The sequence below is a fragment of the Tachysurus vachellii genome, chromosome 1 (assembly GCF_030014155.1).
Source record: "Tachysurus vachellii isolate PV-2020 chromosome 1, HZAU_Pvac_v1, whole genome shotgun sequence".
NCBI classification, from domain to species: Eukaryota; Metazoa; Chordata; class Actinopteri; order Siluriformes; family Bagridae; genus Tachysurus; species Tachysurus vachellii.
The window spans coordinates 39,788,266-39,801,969 of NC_083460.1; the positions used below are offsets into that span (position 1 = coordinate 39,788,266).

General features: G+C 39.2%; 1 protein-coding gene across 1 annotated transcript; it reads left to right on the forward strand.

Moving 5' to 3' along the window:
• The first annotated feature begins 313 nt into the window (after nucleotides 1–313).
• LOC132855750 (eukaryotic translation initiation factor 4 gamma 2-like) lies at nucleotides 314–13,704 on the forward strand. The gene is made up of 22 exons (XM_060884981.1): nucleotides 314–466; nucleotides 897–955; nucleotides 5,268–5,378; nucleotides 5,500–5,568; nucleotides 6,047–6,172; nucleotides 6,278–6,380; nucleotides 6,462–6,593; nucleotides 6,676–6,742; nucleotides 6,875–7,026; nucleotides 7,130–7,240; nucleotides 7,366–7,548; nucleotides 7,649–7,781; nucleotides 9,123–9,277; nucleotides 9,366–9,461; nucleotides 9,580–9,708; nucleotides 9,801–9,905; nucleotides 10,088–10,303; nucleotides 10,395–10,653; nucleotides 10,743–10,947; nucleotides 11,569–11,777; nucleotides 11,878–11,999; nucleotides 12,431–13,704. The coding sequence occupies exons 1-22, from the start codon at nucleotides 314–316 to the stop codon at nucleotides 12,494–12,496; spliced, it is 2,961 nt and encodes a 986-aa protein (XP_060740964.1). The 3' UTR covers nucleotides 12,497–13,704.

Genomic DNA, 13,704 nt, shown 5'->3' on the forward strand with positions numbered 1-13,704 from the left:
ATGACGTCACATGCTCGTCTCAACTAGCCTCCGGGATTTTCCACGTTCAAGCACCATTCACATTTTCTTCAGGAAATGTACGTTCTAGTTTTCCTTGTTCCTTTGCAATAAAATGAGAAAAGGTTGCAAAAACCTTCTTTGTTTTTTCTGGTAAGACTCTAAATGGTAAATAAAACGGAAGTTTGCTTAATATTCATAAATCCTTAAAAAAAAGTAAGGGAGTTTTAGAGCATCAGGACAAATTGTTGATGAGCCAACACGTACCTTTACAAGAAGTTGTTAGGGCAAGTCTGGGCTGCGTGAGCAACAAGGGATGACGTGGTTCAAGCCGACAGATCCAGGAATCTGCTTTCGAAACAATTTTCGAGAGTGGGTGCAGAAGTACCGCCTGGTGATTGTGAAACCACTGGACCAGAAAAGAGTGTGTTTATATCTCTACGGCAAGGCACTGAAGTGGATCCATCGGGTATCTTAACAAAATTCATACACTTGGAGAGGAAGCTCTGCTTTTCTGATCAAATGATTGGCTTTAACTCATTTGCCGTTCAATCCTGAGCTCAGGTTACTCTCTGTTCAGAGTTTCACAGAGTTTCTTCCTGTATCCTGTAAGTTTCCTACTGGTTTCTGATGAGGGTCCTACCTCCCAAAATCACACTAGTTAGTGGACCGGCTACTTAAAAAGGAATAGGTGTGGATGAGTGTGTTAATGTGTGTATACAGTCCCATTCAGGCAAGAACAAGTTATGAGAAAATGGGCCCCTGGGCATGGACACAGAAGAGGGCCTTAGTTTTTAGTCATTCTAACCCTGGACTCATTTTTAAATTCTGGACAGAATGCGTATGTACACAGAGTAAAAACACATAATAATAGTTTCTAGCTTTTGACATTTTCACAGGTAATGTGTAGGCTGTTCCTTTGGTTCTTCAGGGAGACTTTTGACCCTGTTGTCTCTGGGTATTTATTAAGAATGACTTTATAACTTCTCTGCCTGTGCCTGTGTCTGCTAGACCTGTTCAGTAATCCACCCTTGCATCCTTTTCACCCAGCCGCACTCCCATTGTCCCCAGGTTACCGCAACGCTGACCAGAATAAAGAGGTGACTGAAGATGATTGAATGGTCTGTGGTGCCATCTGGTGATTCAATTCAATGCGATTCAAATTTATTTGTATTGCGCTTTTCACAATTGACATTTTCTCAAAGGAGCTTTACAGAACAAACATAGAACAAAAGGTTATTATAAAGAATAATATAAAAATTAATATATTACAAAATTCAAGATTAATATTAGATATATTTAAATGTGTTTGTATTTATCCCCAATGAGCAAGCCCGAGGTGACTGAGGTGGCTGTGGTGAGGAAAAACTCCCTTAGATAGTAAAGGAAGGAACCTTGAGAGGAACCAGACTCAAAGGGGAATCTCATCCTCATATGGGTGACACTGGAGGGTGTGATTATAAATATACAGACTGACAAATGTTGTATTGATGCAAAAGACCACATGGAGTCGGCATCTCCTCTTAAGTATCGCAGAGTCCAACTGGAGTTCATAGATCTCTAGGTGCCTCAGGATCCTCACAGTCAGCCTCATCTCAGTGGAGGTCCAAAATCTGCATCGCACGGAAGACAATCAGAGGTGGTACAATGTCTGGATGCCTCGGGATGGGTAGAAAGAGAGAAGCAGTGGAGAAGAATTAGCGTAGCTGCTGTTCATAATATTAGCAACCACTGAATGATAATGTGCATTTGGTCTGATGTATTACATCAGATGTACAATATTATGGGATGTATTATGTGTACGCCTGACTAAAGAGATATGTCTTTAATCTACATTTAAACTGGGAAAGTGTGTCTGAGCCCCAAACACAATCAGGAAAGTTTGGGAGCTAAATACGCTAAAAACGCTCTGCCGCCTTTAGCAGATTTGGTGATCATTTACATTTACGCTGTTTATCCAGGGTGACTTAAGGGCCTCGCTCAGGGGCCCAGAAGTGGCAGCTTTAATGGACATGGGATTGAAACTGATTTTGTCAACCACATGGCAAACTGGGATTGAAATCAGTGAATGTCAACCACATCCCACAACCGTGATCATGTTATGAGATTGCACTGCATTCAATTTTGTGCAGAGACTTAAAAATATATTTAACTACAAAGCCACAAATATAAATATCTAGATTAGAACTTTTTATTCATAAAAGTAATCTAAACCACCATGAAACGTTCACATCCCATCGATTTCTGACCGATCGGACAAGATATTTGAGAATTTCGATCAATCAATCAATCAATCAAAATTTATTTGTATAGCACTTTCAACACCATAACAATGGACCAAAGTGCTTTACATGGTAAAAGTCATTATATAAGACATAAAAAGTATAATAATAAAAACACATCAAACTAACAATAAAATAAAGGTACAAAAATAGCCATACACAGTATCACGGGAAAAACATATCAATCATACAGCAAAAGCCTTAGAAAAAAGGAAAGTCTTTAATTGTCCTTTAAAACTATCCAAAGTGGGAGCCAATTTCAAAGACAGCGGTAGCCCGTTCCATAACACAGGAGCTGCCACGGAGAATGCATGATCTCCACTCCTCCTCAACCGTGTTCACGGAACATTCAGCAACGTTTGCTCATCGGATCTCAAACAGCGAGACGTTTTGTATGGGCTCAACATAGCTTTGATGTAGTCAGGAGCCTGTCGATGCAAGGCCTTATACACAGTGATCAGGACCTTATATTCTATTCTATTCTATATAAAACCGGAAGCCAATGTAAAGAAATTAACACAGGTGTTATGTGATCCCTCTTCTTAGTGCCAGTTAAAAGCCTAGCAACAGCAGAACATACTGAAGGCGAGCTATAATAGATGCATTCAGACCCAGATATAGGACATTACAATAGTCCAACCTCGTATAAATAAAAGCATGAACAACAGATTCCAAATCTTTTCTGGAAAGATTAGATTTCAGCTTAGAAAACATACTTAACTGATAAAAGGATGATTTCACGACAGCATTTACTTGTTGATCAAAACAAAATTCTGTGTCAAAGATGACACCCAGGTTCCTAACATAACCATTTACGGTGGGAGCAAAATCCTCACTCACAAACAGATTTCCCGTAGACTGTTTGTTTCCAAAAACCATAATCTCCGTTTTATTTTCATTTAATTGCAGAAAATTGTTCGCAAGCCATACCTTCACTTCATTTAAGCATATGTTGAAACTGTCCCATGCAGCACGCTTGTCCAAAGAAAAATATAATTGCAAATCATCTGCATAGATGTGGTAATTAATATTGTGGCGTCTGAAAATAGACCCCAGAGGCAACAAATACAGAGAAAACAAGATCGGTCCAAGAATAGATCCCTGAGGGACCCCCCACAAAACATCCACAGTGTCAGAAAGACAATCTCCAATCTTAACTGAACATTTTCTGTCCCATAGGTAGGAACCAAACCACTTCAAGGCCACATCATTAATACCAACATCATCACCAGAATCTCTTCCCATTAAAATGTCATTTACTACTCTTATCAATGCTGTTTCAGTACTATGGTTTCTCCTGAAACCTGATTGGAAGATGTGGACAACTTTTTCTAAAATCTTACTCCTAAAGGGGAGTTTCGAAATCGGCCTAAAGGTTTTGAGATCTTGACTATCCAAGTTAGGCTTTTTTAGCACTGGCTCAATAATGACCCGTTTGAACTCAAGTGGTACTATGCCAAATTGTAGGCTACTGTTGATAATTAAAAGAATGCTAGGGCCAAGAACATGCATTGCCTCTTTTAACAACTTAGTGGGGAGGACATCATAAATGGATGTAGTAGGTTTGCAAATGATATGTTAATATTTCCACGTTAAATCTTATTTATTAGTGTTATAATACGGTAGAAGAACCGCCCACTATGTCGCCCTGAACAAGCTTGATGATGACGACAAAGGCACCAGCACGTTTGGTAGCTTTGGCGAATAAAATTGCGCCTATCGCTGACGTCAAGTCACAGATGGTGCACGGTGTCCTCCTTACCGGTGAAGTTAGCATTAGCATCGTTAACTTGAACGTTAGCCTTAGCTTAGCTTAGCCTAGCTTAGCTTAGCTTTTCTCAGTGATAACTAGTTAACGTTTCAACAACGAGTTTTTCTTTCCTGTCTATTTTTTTTCTCTCCTTTGAAAACAGAACCACGACAAAGCTGAAGGTCTTTTAGAAAAGGTAAATATTTTCCCGTTATGTTTTTTTTTAATATTATATACACACTTGCTAGTTGTGTTTAGCGCACGCGCACGGTTGTGAAATGGCCGTTAGCTCTGAAAAAAAAACTAAACTAAAAAAAAAAGCGAATTAAAAACTTTTTTTTTTTCACAAATTATTCGCGGTGTTTCATTTTCACTCGAGGTTATGAGACAAATTCGTGTCTTGTCCTGAAATAAAATGACATTATTCGCACGTTTCTGTGTTTTTAAGAAGAAAATGGCGGCTAGCTTTAGCCTCTTGATCAGCTGTAAGCTAACTCACAATAGTGTAACAACTTTTATTACCTACAAGACTTACATGTTTATCTGATTAAACGTTTTTTTTTTCTTTCTTTATTTAAAAAGACCACATTTTTTAATTGACTGTTTATTTCATTAAAACATATGTACGTTAGCTAACTGCTCAGTCAAGACAATAAACATCCTGTTAGCTTGTAGCTTGTTGTGGGGAGGAAGCTAATGAGCTAACCAAAGGCCGGCCGTCGTGTTCACTGCTTTTGTTTGTGTTTTTGTAATATTTTACACGCACACACATGTTGTGTAACATCCAGTACGTCACGTAGGCAATCTTTCTCGAGTGTCTGTACCCTGAAGTCTTAATTTATTTCCTGATTTTTTTTTTTTCTCTTCCTCCTAACGACTGAGCTACAACAGGGCAGGACTCTTTGTCTGGACCCGAGAGGCCTTGTGATAAAATGTAGATCAGATAAACACATCTTATCATAACTGGTCGAATATTATTAAGATTATGTTAATGTAGTTTACAATGTATATAGTTTCTTCTTTCTGTGCATTTAGACCTCAGATCATTTGAGATTGTAAAGTGATTTAGGGGGGAAAAATATCCTGAAGAACCTATTGACTGACTATAAATAAACGTACAATTGTTCTGATGTTTTCTGTATTGATCAGCTGCTTGGGCAAGGAAAGAAAAGAAAAGAAAAAAAAACCTCAACCAGCCAGTTGTTTTGTCACATTCTGTCTCTTTAATTCTTTTCCAGATCGTGTTTCTCCACCCCACCCTTTCAACATTTATTCTTTTTGAGTGTCTTTCGTTGTCAAGCCGCCAAAGTGGAGAGTGTGGTTGCAGAGGGGGGCGCTTCTCGTTTCAGGTGACTTCGGCACTATATGATTTCTCCGACAAGCTTCATACGTGGATTTTGTGTCATTATGCCGAACAGCTTATGACTATCTTCTATCCTAATGCTGTGAATTGTGTATTTGGTTTTGCAGTGCTTCTTCGGGAGGAGGAGGAGGAGGTCGGGGTGCATCTCAGCACTATCCCACGACTGTCGGCAACAGGTGCATATCACTTCATGTCATTTTAAAAAAAAAGAGTTGTCAGGTTTAACGGCATAAAACTCTCATAGACATGAGTTTTTGTTGGGGAGCACATTCTGAAGTGCTTTATTCCCGTTATGCTGCAGCATTTTGAAGACCACCTTTTTTATTATTATTATTAAAGAACAAACATGTACGTTTTAACCTTTTATAGTAACAGTTGCTTACTACATCTGTAGTTCCTGTTTTTTGCTTGTGTTACAAAAGCTATTGACATAAAGACGGATAATAAGTTTGTCATGTTCCTATTTAGGCAAGTTTAGTTACAACACGAACCCCCAGCTGTTACAAAGCACTGATCCATTTTATATCAAGTGCAGTAATAATTAAATCTACTGCCAGAACTGCTGTTTAAAAACCAGTCAGAAGCAAGAATCCAACAGCACTGTGGTATAAACATAGGAAGTAAATGTATTGATTTTAATATTTTCTCTTCCAGCGAGCTCCTGGGGAAAACCCCAGGGCCTAGCGTTCAGAGATGGGTTCCTTCACGAAGCACTAGACGAGATGCCAACTCCTCAAACGAAAAAGAACACCACGATGCAATCTTCAGAAAAGTGAGATGGTATGTCTCTGAGCTTTCTAAACCTTCTCCAAGAATTTATTGTATAATTAGTTATTTGACTGATTTGTGTAATTATTTTATTTATTTATTTATTTCCCTCCCCAGCATACTCAATAAACTGACCCCTGAAAAGTTTGACAAGCTATGCCTTGAGCTTCTGAATGTGGGTGTGGATTCAAAGCTTGTCCTCAAAGGAGTCATCTTGCTGGTCAGTGTTTCTATCCCTCATCACTGATTGTTTAATAAACAGTCAAAACGTATCTCTTATTTGGGATTTTCTTCCCAACAGATTGTAGACAAAGCCCTCGAAGAGCCCAAGTATAGCTCGCTATATGCTCAGCTATGTCTGCGTTTGGCAGAGGATGCTCCGAACTTTGATAACCAACCATCTGAAATCCAGTCATCACAAAAGCAGAGCACTGTAAGTGCACCTATTTAATAGTACTTGTGAAGGTTTGTGAACTTGTTACTCTGTGTATTTAACGAATCTGTTCTTATTTCAGACTTTCAGGAGACTTCTGATCTCAAAGCTTCAAGATGAATTTGAAAACCGCACCAGAAATGTTGATCGTAAGTTTTTGTTTGTTGGAGAGGAAAATCAGAATCGATTTAACACTATGGACCCATAAAATACGGAGACACAATACGTGTCTGTCAAAATTGCAGTGTATCTTGCAGTGTAAATACTGCTCTCTCTTTCAGTTTATGACAAAAGTGATGGCCCTCTTACCTCTGAAGAGGAGGAGCAGCGTGCCATCGCTAAGATCAAGATGCTGGGCAACATCAAGTTCATTGGGGAGCTTGGCAAGCTCGATCTCATTCATGAGTCTATCCTTCATAGGTGCATCAAAACAGTAAGTTTATTGATGAAGTGATTTCATTCACGTTGTTGAAATTGTTCACACTGGTGATGAACTTGTGATAACATGTTTTTGTTTTTTCCTGCTGTGTTTTTAGCTTCTGGAAAAGAAGAAGAGGGTCCAACTTAAAGATATGGGGGAGGATTTGGAGTGCCTCTGTCAGATAATGAGGACTGTGGGGCCTAGACTTGATCATGAGAAAGCAAAGGTAAAAAAAAAAAGTGTCATTTTAAAGCAAAAGGGATCAATAATGCAGGTTGGGCTACTCTGTGTTGTGGTTTTGCTTCTTTTTCTACCTCATAACTGCGAAAATCTTCTTTTTTTTTCTCTCAGTCTTTAATGGATCAGTACTTTAGCCGCATGCGATCCTTAATGAACAACAAGGACTTGCCTGCAAGGATTCGTTTCCTGCTGCAAGATACCTCAGAGTTGCGAGAGAACAACTGGGTGCCTCGGAAAGCTTTCAACGACAACGGACCTAAGACCATCAACCAGATCCGTCAGGATGCAGTGAAGGTTTGTGTTCCTTTTTATACGTCTCTAATTTCTTTTAAAAGTTTTTTTTTTTTTTTTTTTTTTTTAATATCCTGTGAATCATTTTCTCTCTTTGTTTCAGGATTTGGGTGTGTTTATTCCAGCTATGACCCCAGGAATGAGGACAGACTTCTTTCAAGATAACCCCTTCTTGCCAGCACGACTATACAGGGAGGTTCTCGGGGGATTGGCTGATATGTTTGGACAAATGCCAGGTACACTCTGATCCTCTCTACATGTTCTCTCATGTGTTTATCTGGTTTCTAATATCTCTCGGGTTCATTAAAAAGATGTAACACGGAAATATAAAGTTGAAGCACTTAAGAGCCTTTCTTTCATCTATCTCTGGTATTGGCACTCTGCGCCTCTCCTCCCTCTCCCCCCCCCCCCTTTTTTTTTTTTGGTTCTTACCGTAAGCCTTAATATTTAGCTTTTTAACTTCTCTCCTGACTTCTTAATGAAACGTGCATGTTTGTGATGAGGCATCTCTCTCCGAGAATTCATGAGCTATGCAGTGACGTCGACCTAAACACGAACCAAGATTAGCAATTAACTGAGTTTTGATTCCACCCATCTTTGGTGCTTTTAGGGCTTTATCAACGTTGAGTTTAGAGTTTTGTTAAAAAAATAATGCTCCTCAAACCGTGTCCAAGACTGTCTTGAAATTTACTCATTTGGCATCAGTTTAACTCTTTTCCCAGAGTCTTTGTGATGCATCTGTAATGCTAATTGATTGCTGTGTAAAAAGTACAACACTTTAGGGTGTGGAGTTCTAGGAAAGTAATCAACAAGGAGTTGCTGTTACCATTCCAATGTTGGTGTGCTACAGTTTTTATTCCTAATCCAAAGTGATCTGCTGACAGATTTATTTATTTATTTATATATATATATATATATATATATATATATATATATATATATATATATATATATATATATATATATATATATATATATATATAATATATTCTTTTTTTTTTTTAACACATGCTGTACTTGTGTTTACCGCCCTGGAGTGTCTGGGGAAACAGGTTCCTGTTGTTGCTTACATTAATGCAGCTAAACCGGTCATTCCTTTCCACCATCACATCTTCGTTTCCTTTTTTAAATGGTTTTAAGTGATGATGATGATGATGATGATAAAGCATAAACCTTTTATGTCCTGAACAACTTCATTTGGGGAAACCTTGTCATGGATTTCTCTCTGACTGCTACAGCATTGATATTGATATATGAAAGAATAGATAGTTACATCTTTGTCCTTGTATAGTACAGGTATTAGTACAGGTATTAGTCTTTTACATAAAGACTTAATAAAATAAATTAGATCGACGTAGAATGTCAGCCACACATTTCCTTGTAAATAGACTGTTACTGTAGTGCATTAATATAAATGTAACTAGACTACACTGTGAGCTACTGTTTAGTTTGTAGTTAGACCTCAACATTGCATGATAAGGTATGCAAACTGGCTGGTGCTGAGTTCATGTAGACTACAGAACACTTCGTATGTTGATAGGGGTTTAAATATAACATTTCTTTCTGTCTAATTTCAGGCTGTGGGATTGGAACTGGACCTGGGGTTATTCAAGACCGGTATTCCCCCACCATGGGGCGCCATCGCACAAACCCGCTCTTCAATGGCCACAGTGGCCACATCGCTCCTGCTCCTCAGACTCAGTTTGACAAACCTTTCATGAAACCCAATCAGGTACCAACGAATCTCTTAATCTGCATTGACTTGATCATGATGCATGTTGTTTGGGTTGTTGTTTTGAATCATTACTTTGTTTCCAAAGGTGCAGAATCCGCTTTTCCAGAACCAGAATCAGCAGCAAGCTCAGTCCAAGGACCTGCCGCCACGTTTCAGCAAGAAAGGACTTAATGCTGATGAGGTAAAAAAAAAAAAAAAAACGTCTAAAGTCGATTAATCTGCAGTACAAACGTTTGTTTACAAAAGCACTAAATGTCAACATCATTCTTTTTTTTCTTTTTCTCCTCCTGTCAACACAGATTAGCCTGAGACCGGCTCAGTCATTTCTTCTGAACAAATCTCAAGTGCCAAAGCTGCAGCCGCAGATTCCCAACATGATTCCTCCCAGCGCTCAGGCTCCACGCACATCCACTCCACCACTTGGACAGGTGCTATTCTTCCCCATAATCCTCAACTCCAGATATTTCCACAGTTAAGAAGTGTTGTGTTTATCTTTTTTAACCTCTTCTCATATTTTCAGCCTCCACAGCTCGGCCTGAAGTCAAATCCACCTCCCATTCAGGAGAAACCTCAGAAGACGACCAAGAAGCCACCTCCTGCCAAAGAGGAGCTGCTCAAGATGACCGTACGTATCTAATCACAAATCGTCACTTCTTTTTCATCAAACTGTTACTCTGGTACAGGAACTTTGGTGTCCTGGTTTTGGGAAGAAAGCAACCCTTTTGCTATGATTCTTGAATGCTGTAATAGAATATCCGGTCTAGACCTCGTCTTAAACACTTCATCTGTCGTCTCTTCGTGTCGTAGGAGACTGTTGCTAAAGAGTATCTGAGCACCAAGAAAATCAGCGACGCCGTGAACGGGGTGAGAGAGATGAGGGCACCTAAACACTTCCTGCCAGAGATGTTGAGTAAGATGATTGTGTGCTCACTGGACAGTTCAGATGAAGATAAAGAGCATGTCAGCAGTCTGTTCCATGCTCTACGCACCGAGGGCCTCATCACTGGGGATAACTTCATACAGGTGTGATTTTTATGAACGTCACATCACGTCATCCTCTCCGTATTCGGTCTCCTGTATATATTAACGTTGGCGTTTGTGTACATTACCACAGGCTTTCCTTATCGTTTTGGACCAGTGTCCGACGCTCGAGGGCGACATTCCCCTGGTGAAGTCCTATCTGGCACAGTTTGCTGCACGCGCCATCATCGCTGACCTCATGAGCATCACAGACTTGGCCCATCCTCTAGAGAACGGTATACACTTCCCTCTCTTCTTGCTTTGCCTGCAACAAACGGCCAAGCTAAAGGATAAGGAGTGGCTCACTGACCTGTTCCAGCAGAGCAAGGTCAACATGCAGAAGATGCTGCCAGGTACATATCTGTGTGTTCATGTGAAGGTTTTGCTCCTTCAATGTTTTACCTGTTAGATTATTGATATGACGTCCTGTGTGTGTGCACAGAAATTGACCAAAACAAAGACCGTATGTTGGAGATTTTGGAGGGGAAGGGTCTCAGCTTCCTGTTCCCGCTCATGAAACTGGAAAAGGAGCTGCTGAAGCAGATCAAAGCAGACCCAGCACCCCAGACCATCTACAAGTGGATTAAAGACAACATCTCACTCAAACTTCACACCGATAAGGGGTTCGTCAACATTCTGATGACCAGGTGACTACTTTACTTTGCTCCTGATAACGATTTTTATCTCGCGTTCGTACAGCAGCGTCATCAGTACTGAGGATATCGTGCTTCTCGGTTATTAACATCCTACCGGGATTGGATTTGTTTATCATGGAAACAGCAGTAATAAATAGTTCCCTCTGTTTTAAAACCTCATGTTGGGGAGAGCAAGTAAAATGATCACAGGAGGAGGTTTTGTATCCTGTGGTTATATAATCAACTGTTTGTCAATGAAGCACTAGTTTTCATTTCAGCTCCAGAAGCAACTGTAAATGTGTCGGTTACGGCTCTAATTTTCTCGGAGGAGGATGAAGTAAAATGCAGAAATGGCTAACCTCCATGTAAAATATGGATTTATCTCAGGGCCCCAATGTACATTTTAATCCTGTCTGACTTGGAACATGACAAGCTGCAGTTTTTTTTTTTTTTTTTTTTTTTTTTTAAAATCATCTTCAAGAAAGAGGAACAAACCAAGGTTGTTGAGCGAATAGTCTTTGTAAGCCACTTGGAGAGAAGACCGTCAACATTTTAAAATGTCTCCTAACAGATAAAACATAACCTTAATATATGGACTTGATGGCTTAAACCTCTGTGATTTTCTCCCATCAGCTTTTTGCAGTACATTTTCCACGAGGTGTTTTTGAACGAAACCGACGAGCAGCTGTCCTCGCCTTCGAAAGAACAGCTGGACCAGGAGAAACAGCTGCTGTTCGCTTTCAAACCAGTGATGCACAAGTTCCTGCACGATCACGTGGAGCTGCAGGTCAGCGCTCTGTACGCGCTGCAAGTGCACTGCAATGCCAAGGCTTTCCCCAAAGGTCTGCAACCGACGCTTCCTGTCTCTTCCGTTTCTTTTCAGCGATTGTAGAAATAAATGCAAATAACCGGTGCCTTTTTATTTATTTTTCTTCCTCACAGGAATGTTGCTGCGCTACTTTGTCAACTTTTACGATATGGAAATAATTGAAGAAGAAGCCTTCCTTGCATGGAAAGAAGATATTAGTCAAGAGTTTCCTGGCAAAGGGAAAGCGTTGTTCCAGGTATTGGCTTTTGGCACCTGCTACAACACGATTTTCTAAACAAGCTTTCATTTAAATATGTGGTGGCTTTTAGAAAACATTTTGTATTGTAAGATATCTACCTTGTTCTAGTCTGCTCTTAGGTTTATTTATTTTTAATATCTAGTTTAAAAATAAATGAACATGCCTGTAAATATTCATCCCAATTTCACTGAAAGACACTTTGAACCAATTTAATATATAAGCCTTATTCGTAGCTTGTAGCTTTTTTTTTTATTATTATTATTTTTTATTTATTTATTTAGTTAGTTAGTTAGTTAGTTAGTTAGTTAGTTAAAATGGCTCCTTTGCCCTGTGCAGAGTAATTGTTTTTTTAGAGTTGTTATTATTATTATTATTATTATTATTATTATTATTATTATTATTAATGTCATGTATGGTCTCTTGTTTAGGTGAACCAGTGGTTGACCTGGTTGGAGACAGCTGAGGAAGAAGAGTCTGAAGAAGAGGCTGACTGACAAACCAGCCAAAGCCTTAAGGGTCTAATTTAACATCATGCTTTGTGCCCGCTCCATTTCTACTCCCTCTCGAACCCAATGTCGTCACTCATACTGTGTTGGTTGGTTTGTTTTTGTTTTTCTTCTTTTTTCCCCCCTTTTTTACAAACCTTTTTCTTCATTCCCCGCATTCCACACCACAGTTCGATCCCTACACCTTCACCATTAATGCACACTATGGTTTACTACAAACACCTAGGAAATGGTATTAGTGCCACGATTGTGCTCGCTTTTTGTTTTTTTCTTTTTTCTTTTCTTTTGCTTTCGAAGACCATGTATTCGCGAAAGCCTTGTTTCCTGCTGCTGTAACACAACACAAGCACAGAAATGCACTTTGTGCTCAGTGTCATGAGCCGTTGCAATATACGCTCCCTCGATTGTTACAAAGATCCCTCGACTGTAATCGTCGCGACTAAGGTATTATGCCGGCAGTTCGTTTCTACCTCTTTAGCCATGGGTTTAGAGCGCTGAGTCGAATCAAATCCCACCTTCAAACAGGCAGATATCTCCAACCTTTACATGGTGCTCGAGTCTGGGTCGGAAAAAATAAACAAGCCTGTTAAACATGGTTTAATCGCTAAGGAAAGCCATGTGGAAGAAGAGTTCAACAGCCTTCTCTCTCTCCTGCTTTTTTTTTTTTTTTTTATTCCCCTAAATCATCCCATGTTTTTTTTTTCCCCTTCATTATTCACCAAACTTTGATACTTGAAAGTTTTTTTTTTTTTTGTTTATTTGTTTTTGTTTTTTTCTCTCCCTCTTCTTCTTTACAGCATGTTCAGGGATTTACCAAACTTGGCCTGTTTTCAGATTGCAGATGCAGCAACCATTGGATCGACATGTAACCGTACATTTTTAGACTTAAACGAAAAACTTTTTAATTCGTGAAATAAAGATAAAATGAAATTGAACTGATGTCAACTTTAAGAACCACTCAGCTTACGAAAACCTAAGTCCGTTTTCCATAATATCTTATAGATATTTATTGAACTCTATCATGAAAAAAAAAACGACTGATGCTTTATCTATAGGTAGAACAATAAAAACGGATGCACACGTGGTATACGTCTGTACAATGAATTACTTGCTATTTAAAGTGTTACTGTAAGATGTAAGAGCTCTGAATGTTCTGTGTACCACTCACTTAACTTTCAATAAAGTTACACACCAGG